The 18,039-nt window shown below is 42.1% G+C and overlaps 1 protein-coding gene across 1 annotated transcript in view; it reads right to left on the bottom strand.

Annotated features, from left to right (window-relative positions):
* Positions 1-3,169: 3,169 nt before the first annotated feature.
* The window catches only part of ENDOD1 (endonuclease domain containing 1), a 38,676-nt gene continuing 23,806 nt past the window's right edge, over positions 3,170-18,039 (bottom strand). Inside the window, exon 2 of the mRNA XM_003944762.4 lies at positions 3,170-7,452. Within this exon, the coding sequence (XP_003944811.3) occupies positions 6,250-7,452 (1,203 nt within the window). The 3' untranslated portion in view covers positions 3,170-6,249. The remainder of the gene's footprint in view (positions 7,453-18,039) is intronic.

The raw sequence follows: 18,039 nt of genomic DNA, 5'->3' as shown, positions 1-18,039 counted from the left end.
ACATTTGATTAATTTACATTAAAAATAGAGCTGACATATAGACCAGAGCACTCCCGTTATCATCTTACGTTCTTAAGCTACACAGGAAGCCAAAACATAATCAACAGCTACTTTGTTGAAGTTGTTTTAGCATTGCCAAGAGAGTCCGAAATCTGTATGCTCACTGTACTTGCTCCAGAGAGGCAAACCAACATAGGAAGCCAGGCCATGAGCAGGTTTGTTTGACTGGAACAGGATGGAAAATGAGGCCTTAGATAAGTTGTTGTTTAATGGCACTGAGCTAAAATAACCTTATTAATTTATTTTCCAGGGCTGGGGATGTAGCCTTTGGACTTCAAAATATTTAAAGTTCAGGTTGTCAAGACTCTCCCTCTTTAACTTCTTTCAGATTATTTGTATTTTCCTAGCCTACAGGAAGAGTGCCAAGTGGTGAGATTTCTGGCAACACTTCAGGCTACTGAGGGAGTTAAACAGAAGCCAGGAGCATTACTAACATTTCTTACTCTCAGGTTGACCACTACCTAAGGGCAACCCTGCTAATTAATCCCCTAAGTCTGGGGAGAAGAAATGCTGGTGAGAATAATAAAAATAATGATGTTTTCAGGACTAATCAGGACCTGTCTTTCCTGATAATGTCCCGGGGAATTTCTCTGGTTTTTGGTGACCCTGACATAGGAGAGATAAGTTGATAGAACTCAATCAGAATCTCAACCAGAAAGTACTTGTTGAAAGCAAGGATTTGCTGCCTGCAATTTGAAAAGACCCTAGAGATGGTCCCTCTCTCCTTGTTTTGCAAATATACCAAGGATGACATCCAGAAAATGTACAGTAGTAACTCAGAGGAGGGAACTCAGGGCTCCTGTGCTCCGGGTACACACTCCCCTTTCCACAAGTCTGCCACTTCCTCACTTCTGAGACTTCTACTTCCCTGGAGGTCTCCTTCTAGATGCAGTGAACAAAATACTTCTGGATATGCCAAATCAGCAAGTATGCTGGAGAAACACACACGTGGTACGGCCTAAATAAACTAAATCCCAGAAGCTGCTGTCTGATGTTCGCAGGGGCAGACGTCAGTGGCAGGCCTGAGCTGGCCTTCAGGGTGCAGGCTGGCAGGGGCAGTCTGGGCAGCTTCTGCCAGTTCTCAGAGACTCACCATGACTATTCACTGTCTCATACTTGTTCCTTTTCAGGTTTTACATGACTCATACGGTGTCTTTCATTTCAGTGACTGCTACTCATTTCAGTGACTCGGCCGACCCAGAAAGGAGAAAAGCAAATGGGCATGAGGTGTGTGGAGGAGTCTACTGAAGATGGGATTGACTGGGTTTTAAGCAAGCAGGATTTTAGGATGGATAAGGCAGCATCCTGAGATCTTACATTTTCAAGGCGCAATGTTCAACATTTATTGTCAAACCCAATCTCTAGCTAAGCCATTTGTGCTTTCTGAACAACCACTTTAATTTTCGCATCTACTCACCTTTTAAAAAATGAAGTATGCACCAAATTTTAAACAAATAGGATCAACCTTGGAAACGTAGTTATGAATCTTTGTATTTTTATGGTAACTGATAGTTTGCAAAGCTGGTTTCATCTGATCTTTACAAAAACCCTATGGGGTGATATTTTTATTACCCACATTTTATAAATAAGGAATTAAATCTCACAAAGGTTTGAAGACTTTCCCTAAAGTGTCATAGGACAACTAAACTAGTGAACTCCAAGGCCCTGTGCCAGAATGATGACCTGCCTTTCCCCCACCAACCCACACTCATAGACACAGCGTCCAAGAGGCTCTGCCTCTTTCTCCCTGCCGTCTTTGGGTTGCCGCATCCTACCTGCAATGCTTACCTTCAAAGCCGATGCTGACGATGTGTTTGTATTTGGGAAGCTTGAGTAGGAGGTAAAACGCAATAGTGCTGGAAACATGTTGAGTTTCAGTTCTCTGATTCTCCTCTTTTGAGACTCCAGGTCCAACCCTCACCTGTACCTTCAGAATCATGGATACCACTGATGAGGTTCTGGCTTGCTTCATTTTCATTCATGACTCTGACTCTCAGATCGTACTTTGATCCTGGTCCTTCCAGCTTTGATCTGGAAACGTCCTGCCCTCTAAGGCACCATCCAACCAATTTTGTCCTGGAAGTGTAAATATCATTGCCCACAGCAGATCTAGCAACAACTAACATTTGCTGAGCACTTACCATGTGCCAAGCATGATAAATGATGAATGCTTTATGTTCATTAACTCATTTAACACTCAGAGCAACCCTCTGAGGTAGGTACTCATAACTGTATAGATGAGAAAGTTAAGGTGAGTAACTTGCCGAAGATCACACAGTTAAGTGGGGAAGCTAAGATTTGTGACTACACCATTTTGACTTTAGAGCATGGGCTCTTAACCATTAGGAAGTACTGGCCTCCAGAAGCCATCTTACATCCACCCCTTCACCACGGATAATCAAAGACGACAAGTGATTATGAGCACTTTCTTTGGCGAAATTTAAATTTAAAAATTGATTTGGAGTGTAGTGTTGTTAGACATCAATCATGACCTGGGGGAAAATACCTATAGAGAGAGACAATGGGAAGACTGAGAACCCATTAATGAAAGTCAAGCAGTCCACACAGTATTGCTTATAGTGTAACATTTGGAAAAACATGTATTTTGTGGTGAGCTTAGGCAAGATGCTGCCCAAACTGGGAAGGCAGCCAAGAATTACTGCCACCTCCACCCCAGAGGATCACCCTACTAAAGGTCATGGAGAGGACTAGCTCCTGTCAGAGACTGCTTGTAATTTCTCTCACTGTGGGAGTTCCTAAGGAATAAACAAACAAATAAAAGTGTTTCTATAATTTTCTATGTGATTCAGATTCAGTGAAGCAGTAAGTCTTTGGTCCTTAGTTATGAAAAATGTATCAAAAACGCTTATTGTACCAAATAGCTTTTTAGAGTAATAACATTGAAAAATAGTTCTAAGACCTGTTTCACTGATCCAGACTTATGTTTTCTCATGCATGATGCAAACATTTAAAGAAATGAATGAAAGTCAGATATGACCATAAACTGCTTGAATTAATGTGGATCAAGAAGAAATTGGCAAAAATTCACAATCCCCAAGCCTCACTTCAACCATTAGGATCCCTTTTAGATATTTTACAGAACTGCTCATGAGTTGTCAATAATTACTTTATTGAGCATCTGCAAAGTGCACAGCATTGTACATAGCTTGAAAATGTCAAATTGAGTTTGTCACACCCTCTGTAAAGGCTTCCCTAATTTCTGTGGTTTCGTAGTTTTTCTTCCTCTGTTCCAAAGGAGCATGTTATTAGTACCTTTCTTGTAGCACTTACTTGTCCTTGATGTGTTACAAGTACGATTGTACCATGTGTTCCCTCCACTAGATTTTGAACTCCTCAGAGATGGAATCCATGCATTGTTCATCTCTGCAACTTCGATGTCCAAGTATGCGTTCGACAGATGAACGAATGGTTGAATAAATGAAGGGCTTCACTTTGGTTCCTTCTCCCAACTACCTAGCCTGCATTTAGGTGGAAGTGCTGATGCTGAGTGAGAAGCCAACATCCAAAAGGCACAATGGAAAAGAGGAGTGTCCAAAGGCATAGCTCATCCACAGACTAAAACATCAGCTCCATAATGAGGAAGAGGCAGCTGACCTCCCCAAGACCTCAGAACATAACAGAGCCACAGCAAGATCTTTAAGCTGAGTTGGGGTTCATCCACCTCAACTCCTATCTCAAAGCCCAGTGTAGCTCATCAGGAAAAGGCCAGCAGTCCAGTCACCTTCTGCGGCTTTAGATCCAATGCACATAGTTCTAGAGACACAGAGGCACAGCCACACCAGTAGCTCAGGGCAGTGGTCTCAGCCACCTAACCTTACTGATACTTTTTGCTTTATTGTCCCTTTTTAGATTTCAAAACAGGCCACACAAGAATAAACAGACACTAAACAACTGGATGTGAAAAAGAAGACATTCCCAAATGGTTCTCAAGAAGCTGTTTGGATGCTGTGGTCCTTGCACAGGTGCTAAGGGGCTCAAGCTGCCATGGATGCCCTTTTCAGGCCTTTCAGTATGCAAATGTGTGCTAGGAGGGAAATAAGGTTCCATGGGATGCAGTAAGCATAATGCTGTACATGGATGGCTAATTGTTTTCATCACACATGCCAAATTCAGCTGATTAGTCAGGGCCTGGAGTCTGTTTGATAGATGAGGAAATCTTGCCATGGTCCAGGGAGGCAGCTGAATAATAGCACAAACTACCCATGTCTGACATCCCATGTGTGATGGGACATGTGCAAACAACACTGGTTCCTAATACAGCTCGCCACAAAACTGAGGGCTAGCCTGTTGCCTCGCTGGGCTTCGAGTTCCTTATCAAATAATAGTTTGGATGGACTGTCCCTCTGGTCACTTCTAAAATTCCTTTTCTTTATCCAGCAGGATTCTTGACCAGTAAGTACCAAGTCAAACCCTCACCTTTCCATTTACCTTCACACTGCTGAAATAAAGGGACATTGAAACTTTATGCTACCTAAGGCAAGTGTTGATGAAATGCTGCTCTAAGTTTCTTAGATAAACCTGGTGCATATCTTCCTAGCACGGTCCCATGTGGTACCCATGCTCCCTAAGCTTGCTTGCATCACAGACTGATCAGGATGACAGCTTGCTGGCTGCTGTTCTACTCTGGGTGTGACACTGCTATTTTTCTGCAAAATGTAACTCTTGCTACACTTGTATTTCTCATCCACCGCCCCCATGCAAATGATGGATGTACCGTTCTCTCCTTTTTAGGAACCTGAATTTCTGCATCTAACTTTCTGATTGATCCTGGGCTGTAGCCCCAAGATCCGTATTTCATACTTGGCTGTTACCTATCTCTCAGCAATTCTTTAAAACATTCAGAAAAATCCAGATGATTCCATCCCAATTGTGGGAAACAAAGTTTGGTCCCTCTTGTTACCATTTTTAGTGGAAGATTTAAAATGACAAGTGCTTGATCAAAAAAATTGAGAATGAGCTCTCATGTTTAACTTGTATTAATGGGGGAGTTAGGTTTGTAGCCTCAAACACACTATAAGAATAATTTCCTAATATTTCTTTCCTAATTACCTAAGAGTTAATTATTCTTAAATATTTTATATATATTTTTTTCACAGATGGCCAGAATAATTTTTATCTTTATTTTGTGGCTCTTTACTCTATAGTTGCACCAAAACAATCATTTAGGGACATAAGTCAGAGTGTTTTTACTGTACTAGGTACTTACTCAGTGCATTAGAAAAATCTAGTATGTTGCAGAATATGAATTTTCATGTTAGTTTAACATATAGATCTTCCATTTCAACCGTGTCAGGCAGGGAGATATGTCAAGTTAATCCAGGCTGGGCTAAAGATGTCCTTGGATCTGCAGCACCTACTAAGAGCAGGGCTGTCCACCTTCTCCTCTTTTCACCTGAGGGGACTGATTATACCACTTAAGGGGCTCACAAAAAAAAAGAAAGAAAGAAAGAAAATCTTTGCCCGTCAATTCAAACTCTGTTATGCCACATTTGGCATAAAATGCTTATGATAATCTAAAATAATTTTTAAATGCTTATCATTTTAAAAAAATGAAGCAAACTTCAACTTTGGAGGAAAATGGAAACCATACTGTCTTTGAGAACCACTGAAAGCTAAGAGATATAGAAAACTTGACATCCCCACAATGTTATTTCAACAGAGGGGCATGATCTGCATCCCACCAAGGTCAGCTGAGTTGGGGAGAAAGAGAAGCAAATGCCAAGAAATTGGCTGCAGACTTTTTAAAAATCTGTTTGTCTTAAATTACAAAGAGCAACAAGCTCCCTTTCCCCTTTTCTCAGAAACCCTTTGGTTTAAAGTTGTTCTCTTTCTAATACTTCCCTCCCCTGTAATTTTTAACTATCATAAATAAATATCAGTGCATTTTAGGGGATCATCTGTGTCAGAGTGCACAACTGAAATTATTAGTGGCTTGGAAGTTTGCACATATAACTGGAGGTAAACAGCAGATTACTACACCTAATCTCACCCTGAGCATTTCTCCTCTGTCAAGTCTAAATTCTGCCATCTTCCTTTGCAAAAACAAGCAGACATCCTCACCAAAGGCCAAAATAGAATGATATCTGAGAGCGAACAGAAACCCATTGTAAAGACAAAATATTCCAGCTTTCAAATTCAATGTGACTGGATACTATTAGTTTTTTGAGTTTATAACTCCCCAGAATTTTCAAAAGTAACCTGGTAGCCAATCCGCTTGAAGACACTAAAAACAACCTGAAATAGGCCACCCAGGGTGCCAAAAGCAGTGTCAAAGAGCAGTGAGGCAGTGCCACCAAGGCCCACTGCGATGTCCTTGCACACGATGGGAATAGCGCCCATGGTATACATAGGGAAAGTGGCCACATCCACAAGGACACGAACAGGGATGCTCAGAACTCGGCAAATGGCCTTCAGCAGACAACAAAGGATCCGGAGAATGGCCCTGATGACTCTGACCATGACCTTGAGCACCTTCCAGGGAATGCTCACCAACTCTTCCCCAATGGCTATGAAGTATGAGATGGTGGCTGAGCCCAGGCGGTAAAGGCAACTTTCTATGCCATTTATCACCTGCTTGGTAACACACCACAGGAGATATACAATGTTCTTCAGGATTGCTACGACAAGGTAATAAATTAATTGAAAAAGCTTGATGAATGGGGTAGCAATGAAGCCCATGAGTTTTCCCAAAAAGCTACTACTTCCCTCAGATGCCTCTGGAGGCAACAGAGCAGACCTCTTGCTCCTGGTGCTGGAGAGGGGACTAGAACTCTCTTGAGATTGTGCCATTCGCTCTTCATCCTGGACTTGGTTAACCACTTCCAGGATTTTTTTCATTTTCTCTGTGTCTTGCTCAGTTTCACCACAGTTGTTCTGAAACAGCTGAGGGTTAAATGGAAGCAGTTTTTGAAGATCTTTTACCATCACATCTTCTATGATGTCACTGTCCCGGGTGTGCTTGACAAAGCCCATGGCCCAGCCTCCTCCAGGGATAGCACAGCAGGCCGCCAGCCAAACAAACTCAGGGACTGCTACTTTGTCTTTAACTTTTAAGTCTGAGGGCACTGTGCCAGTGAGGATATATAGGTCTTCCCCACTGCCACACTGTGGGGTCAGAGCCCGGTCCATTAGGCTGTTAAGATTCATGTACCACCGTTCCTGGAAGGACTGAGTCATCGGGGCTGAATTTGTAAGAGTAAATGTGGCTATCTGGAGATCACTGCTAAGGGAGAATGGGTACAGCTGTCCTTTTCGGTAATCAGAATCAAGGTAATCTGTATTCAAGGCTTGCTTGCTTCCCAGACTGTTCACAGAAGTGATGGCCTCTGCCTCATTAATCACCTCCTCAAGGTTGCTGTGGGGGTCATCGATCTGAAATAAGAAAACAAGTAGTGAGATGCATTCCTGTTCACAGCACAGAGGCAGCCCTTGAATCATCCTGCCCAGACTCTGGAGAAGTCCCCATTGCTCTATTACTTCAAATGCTTGAGTTTGGAAGAACTTGGTTCTCTGGCACACGCACACTTCATTCTAATACATTAAAATCCTGGTGTTTCAAAGCATCTTTCAGATAGACTGTTTCCTAGTTTATTACCTGTGTTTATTCCACCCTGCTCTACAGTAACACCCCTTCAATCACACACACACCCACCATCGTGATGTTCTTTGTAAAATCTTTTACAGTCTGGGGCCAGGTGCGGTGGCTCATGCCTGTAATCCCAGCACTTTGGCCCAGGCAGGTGGATCACCTGAGATCAGGAGATCAAGACCAGCCTGGCCAATATGGTGAAACCACCATCTCTACTAAAAATGCAAAAATTAGTGGGCATGGTGGTGGGTGCCTGTAATTCCAGCTACCTGGGAGGCTGAGGCAGGAGTATCACTTGAACTGGGAGGCAGAGGTTGCAGGGAGCACAGATTGTGCCATTTTACTCCAGCCTGGGCAACAGAGCAAGATTGTGTCTCAAAAAAAAAATAAAAATCTGTTGTAGTTTAATGAACTTCCTGATTCTTTCTTGGAATACTTTTCCACGAGCTTCAAAGTAACTATACAAAAGAAAACAAGGGAAGAGTAGATCTCAATGGGCCCATAAAGCCAGAACTGCAACTCAGAAAATCAGCCACCAATGTTGGTTCCAATTTAATGGACATGTTCCCAATGAATGTTTACACATTTTCAGATTTATGAAAAACAATCAATTCTAATCAGAGCATTTAAATCACGATGGAAAATGTATAGTCTTGCGTCAGTTATTAGACATTTTTCAGGCAAAACTGAAATTCAAATCAGACCAGTTGCTGTTTGAACTTAATCTCCCCAATATTTACTTTGATTAACAATTCATTTTCTGTCTTGGTCAATCTAGATATGCACTATGTATTAATTGCAATATATATATATATATATATCTTTTCTTGGTCCTGCTTTCTTTTTAAAAATTCAATATTATTTAGGATTATTTTCATCTTACTAATCTGAAAGGACAAAAGGAAAGTGCTTAGGATTATGTCATTATCCCCCAAAATAGACTGTAAATTCTTGACACCAGGGACCATGTATATTCCCCCAAGACCCAGCCCGAGGCCTGACACATACTGGAATCTCAAGGCATACCTGTTAATCTTTATACCCTGGGATAGTCATCATGGCAGTATTTATAATAGCAAGAAGTGGAACCAACCCACATTTTCAAAAACAGGGAAAGGTTTTGTAAATAATGCTATGCTATATCCATCAAAGAAATAACTCATTAAAAAACATTACGGCCAGAAATGGTGGTTCACGCCTATAATCCCAGCACTTTGAGAGGCTGAGATGGGTGGATCAGCTAAACCCAGGCATCTGAGACCAGCCTGGGCAACATGGCGAAACTCCATTTCTATTTAATACAAAAAATTAGCTGTGCATGGTGGTAACACCTGTGGTCCCAGCTACTCAGGAGGCTAAGGTGACAGATCTCTTGAGCCTAGGAGGTAGAGAATTGCACTACTGCACTCCATCCTGAGTAAGAGTGACACCCCCGTCTCAAAAAATCATTAAAAAGCACTTACAATTATAAAAGGGTTCATGATGATAAGAAAGTATATGTGATAATGTTGAAAAGAAAGAGCAGGATATAAAATTAAATAGTCACTTTTTAAAAAGGCTTCGAGTATGCAAGAAAAAAGTTTGAATGTGAACACATACATGTCAACATGGTTGTTTGATTCCTCAGGATTTAAGTCATATTTTTTTCCTCTATTTTCTTGTTTCTCTCCTCGTGCCTCTCTATGCACATCAACCCATAATATATGTTACTTTCAAAAGGAAATTTAAAAATACAAACCTAATTAAAATGAGTAAATTCCTGCTAACTGATTCCCTAAAACTAGTGCTACTCACTAAACGTAACCTTCAGGGAAGTAAGTCAAGGCCATAGGAACTGTACACCTTCAGTCTGAGGGCAATCCATCTGTGCACTTCTCTGGCTCTGTAATGGCAAATAAAGACACTCTCATGCATGTATGCGTAGGGCAATGGATGAGCGACCTGGTATAAAAGCAGGAGTATTTGCTGAAGCCTAAGGGAGTAATCTATTGGTTGACCTTACTCATTCATTCTGTGCCTTCTCCCATTCTTTGAAGGAGCCATAAACCTAGGTGCTCTCCACTGCCACCACACCCCTTGTAGGACAGAGAAAAGAAGCTCATTCATTTGGTAAAGCTGCTGTCTCTGCTCTCTCATACCTGAAAGATGCATCCCAAGGAAACATCAGCCTCATTTTTGAATCATAAGATCAGGATACAGCAGAGTCAAGATTTACGGAGACTTGGGTGTAAGGTTAGGAATTTCCAAGATGCACATTTCTCCGTGGTTACTTGGGCATTTTGTCTGCATTTAGCCTGGTGCAGTGCCTTCATTCCTTCTAGGGGAAACTAAAGATTGTTTTTGATTTAGTAACCCTGTGGCAGAGCATAAGGGGAGCATGCTGGAGCGTCTTTAGCCCAAGGGCTATCCAAGGGTGAAATGTACCTACAGGGGTTGATGAAAGGTCTAAAAAATAAGCAGAGAAGAGCAACTCGGATGAGGAGGGGAAGGAGACGAAAGAAGCAGAAGGAGAACAGGGGAGGATAAAAAATGGTAGCAAATGAAAGAGGAGTAAATGAGAGAGAATGTGTGTGCATGTGTAAGAGACAAAGTGTCCTGTTGTTAAGCAGAAACCAGGACTTACAGTGGATTTATAAAGGACTCTGGGGTTGATTCACTCCCAAACTGCTCTGCATGGTCTTCTAGTACCGCAATCAGAGGACACTAAGCTAGGTGTTTCTGCATCCTCTTAGACTGCTTGGGTCTGTAGGGCTTCAGATTTCAGCCATGACCTTGTACCTGACAGCCTGGTAAGGCCTTTTCTGCCCAACTCCACAGGGAACTTTCCCATACACTTACATAGGAAATAAGCCAGGATGGAAGCAAGGTAGCTGGAAGGCCATGGCCCAATTCTACACTGGGTCCTGTGCACCCCTCTGCTCTGGGCCTTCCAAGACAAAGCAGTAACTAAACTATATGCTCCAGAAATACAGGCAGCTTGGGGCACATCTTCCCTTCCCTCCCCCCTGCCTTGTTCAGACCCTTATATCGATGTTTACTATATTCTTATGAACACTAAACTTGGTTCTATGGTTTCATGACAAGATAGAGTACAATGTTTAAAACTGAGACAGAATATCTGGCCACTATACCTGTATAGTGATGGGGAGACAGATTCGAGATTAATATTTTTTTAGTTTAATTTAATGCTTTGAATATAACAGATGGAAGGTATTTTTACTTTATTTTACAGATATGGAAACCAAGACAGAATAATGAAAAATTGCCTGTATTCCAATAATTAGTAGCAGGAACAAACTTTTTCCCTTTCAATGATTTGTTTTTCTAGTATTTCTATTTTATTTCAATTCTTCTGTTTTCCCCCCACTTGGGAAAGCCCTTTTTATCTTTTAATAGTTTAGACACATTAATACTTAAAGTTCCCTTAAGATTTCTCTATTTGGTTTTTCAGTTTATTTTGTAGCTTCTACTGGTTGACTTCAAAGGGGGTGTATAGTTAAGTACTTTGCAATTTCTGCTGATGAGTTGATCATTATGAGAGGTCCATGGTATTTTGCTGAAAAAACGCGAAACAACCAAAACCCAATAGGATTGCTTTTGAAGTTGACCCTGCCAGACCCCTACAGAAGTCAGTGAACCGGGATCAGCTTCTGAGTTATTTTCTCAGTTCGGGGTTTTCTTATGGAGAAAGCAGGGCAAATATGAAGCCACACAAAGGAAAGGCGCAGCTGTAGCTCCACTCATGAGGCGGTATGGGTAGCTGCTTCCTATAACAACTTGCAGGTAGAATTTACTGCCCGGTTCACCAGGGCTACAACACTTTCTCAGCTCCCAGCTTTACGCAGCAAGTCTACTTCCAGCTCCATGATATGAGCAGGGTATGTATGTGGCTTTGGCTCCCATCCCCAGGCATGTGTAAGTCGTAGTCCCTAGGTGCCTTGTGGGTTCCCACACAAAGCTTTGGCTCTGAATTTCTTATATATTTCTGGCACTTGAAAATTTTCCTTTCTTACTTTTTTGCACAAACATGAATTTAATATTTTTTGAAAAATGATATATATATATATATATATATATATATACTTTTTTTTTTTTTGAGACAGAGTCTTGCTCTGTTGCCCAGGCTAGAGTGCAGTGGTGCAATCTTGGCTCACACTGGAAACTCTGTCACCTGAGTTCAAGAGATTCTCCTACCTCAGCCTCCCGAGTAGCTGGGATTATAGGCACGTGCCACCATACCTGGATAATTTTTGTATTTTTAGTAGAGATGGGGTTTCAGCATCTTGGCCAGGCTGGTCTTGAAATCCTGACCTCGTGATCCACCCATCTCAGCCTCCCAAAGTGCTGGGATTACAGGTGTGAGCCACAGCGCCCAGCCAGAAAAATGATATACTTTATCTAATATTCTATGTGTTTGCAGTGTAAGGAAAGGAATTTCACATCTGCTCAGTTGACCAGATGTTTTCTCCAGGCTTAAAAAGTTTCTCATGAAGCATGCCTTGTTTCCTTTTATAAATCATTATAGATTTATCATTGCAAAATGTATCTCCTCTGCTTAAATTTCTTTTTTTTTTTTCCCCGGTATTTATATCACCCCCTGAATCAATGTTTGGTATGAGTAGGACAGTATTTTTCAGCACTTTTACTGATGGTAGCAAGGAACTCCATAGGCTGAAACCTGTCACTAACAATAGGCTACAGGGACTCTCAGCCCTTTCCTAAATCACACTGGCCACTTTGTAAACAATCTGATTCTGTTTTCTTACTAATTCCTTTGTATTACCTATTACCCATACCTGTTTCGTCTGTTCATGCAGGTATTTCTACCTCCTTGAAATTCATTTCTGTCAATTTTATCTTTTGCAACTTGCAGTTGTCAAAAAAATCTGGACATTACATTATGAAGTCACTTTAGCATATCATTTATAAAAATATATTAAATCCTAGGACCTTTTATTTTATTTTGTTTTTTGAGACAGAGTCTTGCTCTGTCACCCAGGCTGGAGTGTAGTGGCCTGACATTGGCTCACTTCAACCTCCACCTCCTGGGTTCAAGTGACTCTCCTGCCTCAGCCTCCCGAGTAGCTGGGATTACAGGCTCGTGCCACCATGCCCAGCTGATTTTTATATTTTTAGAAGAGAAGGAGTTTCACCATGTTGGCCAGTCTGGTCTTGAGCTCCTGACCTCAAGTTATCTGCTCGCCTCTGCCTCTCAAAGCACTGGGATTATAGGTGTGCGCCATGGCGCCCGGCCCTTAGGACCTTTTATGCTAACTGATTTCCACTGAGGGAAATGCCCGTTAGCCCAGTAGGCTGTCTCCCTGTTTTAAGACCAGTTTTTAAATCTATGACAAAACTTTCTTCTGATCCCAAATTGACTCATGGTTTAATAACTTTTATTGAAGAGTCTTCTGAAAAAATTAAATAAAATCAGCATAGCAGCCTGAATCATTACCGTAAATTACTGACAATACTGCAGTTCTGGATTATACCTGCCCATCTGCACACACCACCATCTTCCTCTTTGGTTTCCCAGCGGAATCTCTAGATACAGGGAACACACAAAGCTCTCTCTGTCTTATCCGCCTCCCAGCTGACCATTACCGTGATCACTTAACTCTGCAAAACAACTAAGTATTATCTTGGTAGGCTCTCATTTTCTGAAGGGATGCAGAAGTGTGTGTGTGTGTGCACGCGTGTGTGTGTGTGTGTCCGTATGTGAAACTTAAATACCCACTTCATCTATGGGAAACTGTATTCCAATTTATAGGCTGGGCATGGTGGCTCACGCTGTAAACCCAACATTCTGGGAGGCGGAGGTGGGTGGATCATCTGAGGTCATGAGTTCAAGACCAACCTGGCCAACATGGTGAAACCCTGTTTCTACTAAAAATACAAAAAAATTAGCCAGGCATGGTGGTGCATGCCTGTAGTCCCAGGTATGCAGGAGCCTAGGACAGGAGAATGGCTTGAATTCAGGGAGGTATAGGTTGCACTGAGCTGAGATCACGCCATTGCACTCCAGCCTGGGTAACAGAGCAAGACTCTGTCTCAGAAAAGAAAGAAAAAATAGAAAAATAAAAATAGTAATATTATTTGATTAAAATAGTCAGTATATCCTTTGATATATCGTCACTTAAAGGGCAGATGTATTTTTATGTGGTCTCTACAGACATGGTTTAATGATCTGGTTATTGCAATTACTCTAAATTACTGACAACACTGTTCCCTAAAGACAAAAATATACCTATGATGTAAGAGGTTATTTCAAATAGCAATTTCTGGATTATACCTGCCCATCTGCACACACCACCAATCTTCCTCTTCGCTTTCCCAGTGGAATCTCTAGACACAGGGGAACACACAAATCTCTCTCTTATCCACCTCCCAGCTGACCTAATCCCTCTGGACTGTCAATGTAATTTGACACACCTCCTGTATTTAATGGAAAAATGTCTTTCTAATTTCAACATGCTAAGTAGGTTTTAGAAAAATGAGCTGTCTTCACTCTACTAGCCTCCTGCCCCATAAATACTCTTATAATAAATTCCTTTTGAAATTTTGTACCAAGAAAAAAAAAATTTCTCTCAAAGCATTGATCTGTTTCCTTATATCACATAGTAAAACCTATTTAAATCCCTAGGTGTTTTTGTTTTGTTTGTTTCAGAATTAAATGAGGAGAAATAACATTTTTATAATATGCATGTAAGGAAACCAATGAAAAATTGAAAAGACTATTGGAGAGGAAATATTCATCCATTCAACAATATTTGTTAAGCCTATATTATGGATGACTAGCGCTGCAGGAGGAAGCATGGAAAGTGAAAATAACCACCACCACCATTTATTAAGCACTGTATGCCAAACACTCTTTATGAGCTCCATGTGTATTGTTAATAAATCAGGAAGGGGCTGAGCTAACTATTCTCTCCTTTAAACTTGCAACAACTATGTATTATTACTAGCATGTACAAGACAGGTGAGGAAACTGAGGCACATTGAGATCCAGTCACTGAAGGAGAAAATGAAGAGGGAGCACAGCAAGATGGCAGAATAGAAGGCTCCACTGATCATTCCCCCATAAGGACACCAGTTTAATAACTGTCTACACAGAAAAATACCTTCATAAGAACCAAAAATCAGGTGAGAACTCACAGTACCTCGTCTTAACGTCATGTCATTAAAAGAGGCACTAAAGACATAGGGAGAACAATCTTGAATCACCAACACCACCCCTCCATCCCCCAGCAGCACTGGCATGGTGCAGAGGGCAATTCTATGCACTGGGGAGAGAGGAGTACAGCAATTGTGAGGCACTGAATTCAGTGGTGCCCTTGTTATAGCAGGAAGCAACACTGGACCAAACTCAGCTGATCCCAGCCCATGGAGGGAGAGCATTAAACCAGCCCTAGTCAGAGAAAGGTTGCCAATCCCAGTGGCTAGAACTTGGCTTTCCAAAAGCCACACCACTGTGGGCTAAAGTGTTATGGGCCTTAAATAAACTTGAAAGGCAGTCTCCTAGGTGAGTCCAAGAGCTGAACTGGGCCCAGAGCCAGTGATCTAGGGGGCATGTGACCTACTGAGACACCAGCCAAGGCAGCTAACGGAGTGCTGGCATCATCCCTCCCCTAACCCCAGGTTGCGCAGCTTACAGCTCCAAAAGAGACCTCTTCCTTCTGCTTGAGAAGAGGAGGGAGCAGAGTGCGGAGAACTTTGTCTTGCATTTTGGACACAGGCTCAGCCACAGCAGGATAGGGCACTGGTCAGAGTTGTGAGGCCCCCTTTCTAGGTCTTAGCTCCTGGATGACATTTCTAGACACACTGGGCCAGAAGAAAACCTGTTGCCTTGAAGGGAAGGACCTAGTCCTGGCAGGATTTGTCACCTGCCAACTGAAGAGATTTGGGGCCCTTAATAATCAGCAGCAATACCTAGGTAAGTATGTCATGGGCCTTAGAGGAGACTCTGAGACTTGCTGGCTTCAGGTGAGATTCAGCACAATGCCAGCTGTGGTGGCTACAGGGAGACACTTCTCCTGTCCCAGAAAAGTGGAGGAAAAGGTAAAGAGGACTCTATCATGCACCTTAGGTACCAGCTCAGCCACAGAAGGCATCAAGCAGGCTCTTGGGGCCCCTGATTCTAGGACTTGGCTCTTAGATGGCATTTCTGGACCTGCCCTGGGTCAGAGAGAAGACCGCTGTCCTCAAGGTAAGTTCCAGGCCAGGTAACATTAACCACAGGCTGACTTACGAAACCTTGGAAGTAAAGGGAACATTGGCAGTAGTATCCTGGCAGTACTCTCCGAGAGACTGTGGTGCCAGTGGCCACAGGGTGAGGCTCATCTGCCTTCGGAAAGGGGAGGGAAGAGTGAGAAGGACTGCATTTTGTGGCTTGAATGCCAGCTCAGCTGCAGTAGACTAGAACACCAGGTAGATTTCTACGGTTTTTGACTCTAGTCCCTGGCTCCCAGATGGCACCTCTAGACATGCCCGAGGCCTGGGGGAACACACTGCCTTGAATGAAATGATACAGGCCTGGCTGGCTTTGCCACCTGCTGACTGTGGAGTCCAAGGTCCTTGAGCAAACATAGGCAGTAGCCAGGGAGTGGTTACAGCAGGCTGTGGGTGAAGCAAGCACTGTGCTGCCTTCAGGTCTGACCCAGCACAGTCCTCGTGGTGGTGGCCACCGGGGTGCTTGTGTCACTTCATCCCCAGCTCCAGGTGGCTCAGAGCAGAGAGAGAGACTCTGTCTATCTGAGAGAAAGTAAGAGAAGGGAAGAAAAAACTCTGCCTAGTAACCCAGAGAATTCTTTCTGATCTCATCTCAAGACCATCAAGTTAGTACCACTGAGTCTGCAAGAACCACAGTGTTACTGGGCTTGGGACGCCCCCTAAAGCAGATACAGCTTAGATTACAACACCCAAGGCCTTTCACATCTTTGCATAGCCTTCCAAAAAGGATGGGTACAAGCAAGCCCAGACTGAGAAGACTACAATAAATACCTAACTCTTCAATGCCCAGACACAGACGAACACCTACAAGTATCAAGACCGTCCAGGAAAACCTTATCAAATGAGCTAAATAAAGCACCAGGGACCAATCCTGGAGATACTGAGATACGTGACTTTTCAGACAGAAAATTCAAAATAGCTATACTGAGGAAACTCAAAGAAATTCACTACAACACAGGGAAGGAATTCAGAATTCTATCAGATAAATTTAACAAAGAGATTGAAATAATTAAAAAGAATCAAGCCAGAAATTCTGGAGCTGAAAAATGCAATTGACATACTGAAGAATACCTCAGTCTCCTTTTAATAGCAGAACTGATCAAACAGAAGAAAGAATCAGTGAGCTTAAAGACAGTCTATTTGAAAATACATAGTCACAGGAGGCAAAATAAAAAGAATAAAAAACAATGCAGCACACTTACAAGATCTAGAAAATAGCCTCAAAAGGGCAAATCTAAGAATTACTGTCGAGAAAGAGCCACAAGTAGAAAGTTTATTCAAAGGGATAATAACAGAGAACTTCCAAAACCTAGAGGAAGATATCAGTATCCAAGTACAGGAAGGTTACAGAACACCAAGCAGATTTAACCCAAAGAAGACCAAGAGATTTACCCGGCAAAGGTCAAGGATAAAGAAAGAATCCTAAAAGCAACAAGAGAAAAGAAACAAATAAAATACAATGGAGCTACAATATGCCTGTCAGCATACTTTTCAGTGGAAACCTTACTGAATATCTATATGCAGAAAAACGAAGGCAGACCACTGTCTCTCACCGTATACAAAAGTCAAATCAAAATGGATGAAAGACTTAAACGTAAGACCTCAAACTATAAAACTACAAGAAAGCATTGAGGAAAATCTCTAGTACATTGCTCTGGGCAAAAACATCTTGAGTAATACTCCATAATACAGGCAACCATAATAAAAATGGACAAATGGATCACAACAAGTTAAAAAGCTTCTACACTGTAAGGGAAACAGTAAAGTGAAGAGACAACCCACAGAATAGGAAAAAATATTTGCAAACCACACATCAAGCAAGGGATTAATAACCGCATTATGAGAAGTTCAAACAACTCTATAGGAAAAAAATCTAATAATCCAATTAAAAAATGGGCAATCAGCCTGGGTAACATGGTGAAACCCCATCTCTAAAAAAAAAAAATCATCTGGGCATGGTGGTGTGGACCTGTAGTCTCAGCTACTCAGGAAGCTGAGGTGAGAAGATCACTTGAGCCCAGGAGGTAGAGGCTGTAGTGAGCCAAGACTGTGCAATTACACTCCAGCCTGGGCATTAAAGTGAGACCCTGTCTCAAAATCATCAATGGATCAATCAAACATAATAAAAAATGAGCAAAAGA

This window comes from Saimiri boliviensis, chromosome 6 (assembly GCF_048565385.1).
Source record: "Saimiri boliviensis isolate mSaiBol1 chromosome 6, mSaiBol1.pri, whole genome shotgun sequence".
Taxonomy (NCBI): Eukaryota; Metazoa; Chordata; class Mammalia; order Primates; family Cebidae; genus Saimiri; species Saimiri boliviensis.
This window is presented reverse-complemented; position numbering and strand designations above follow the sequence as displayed.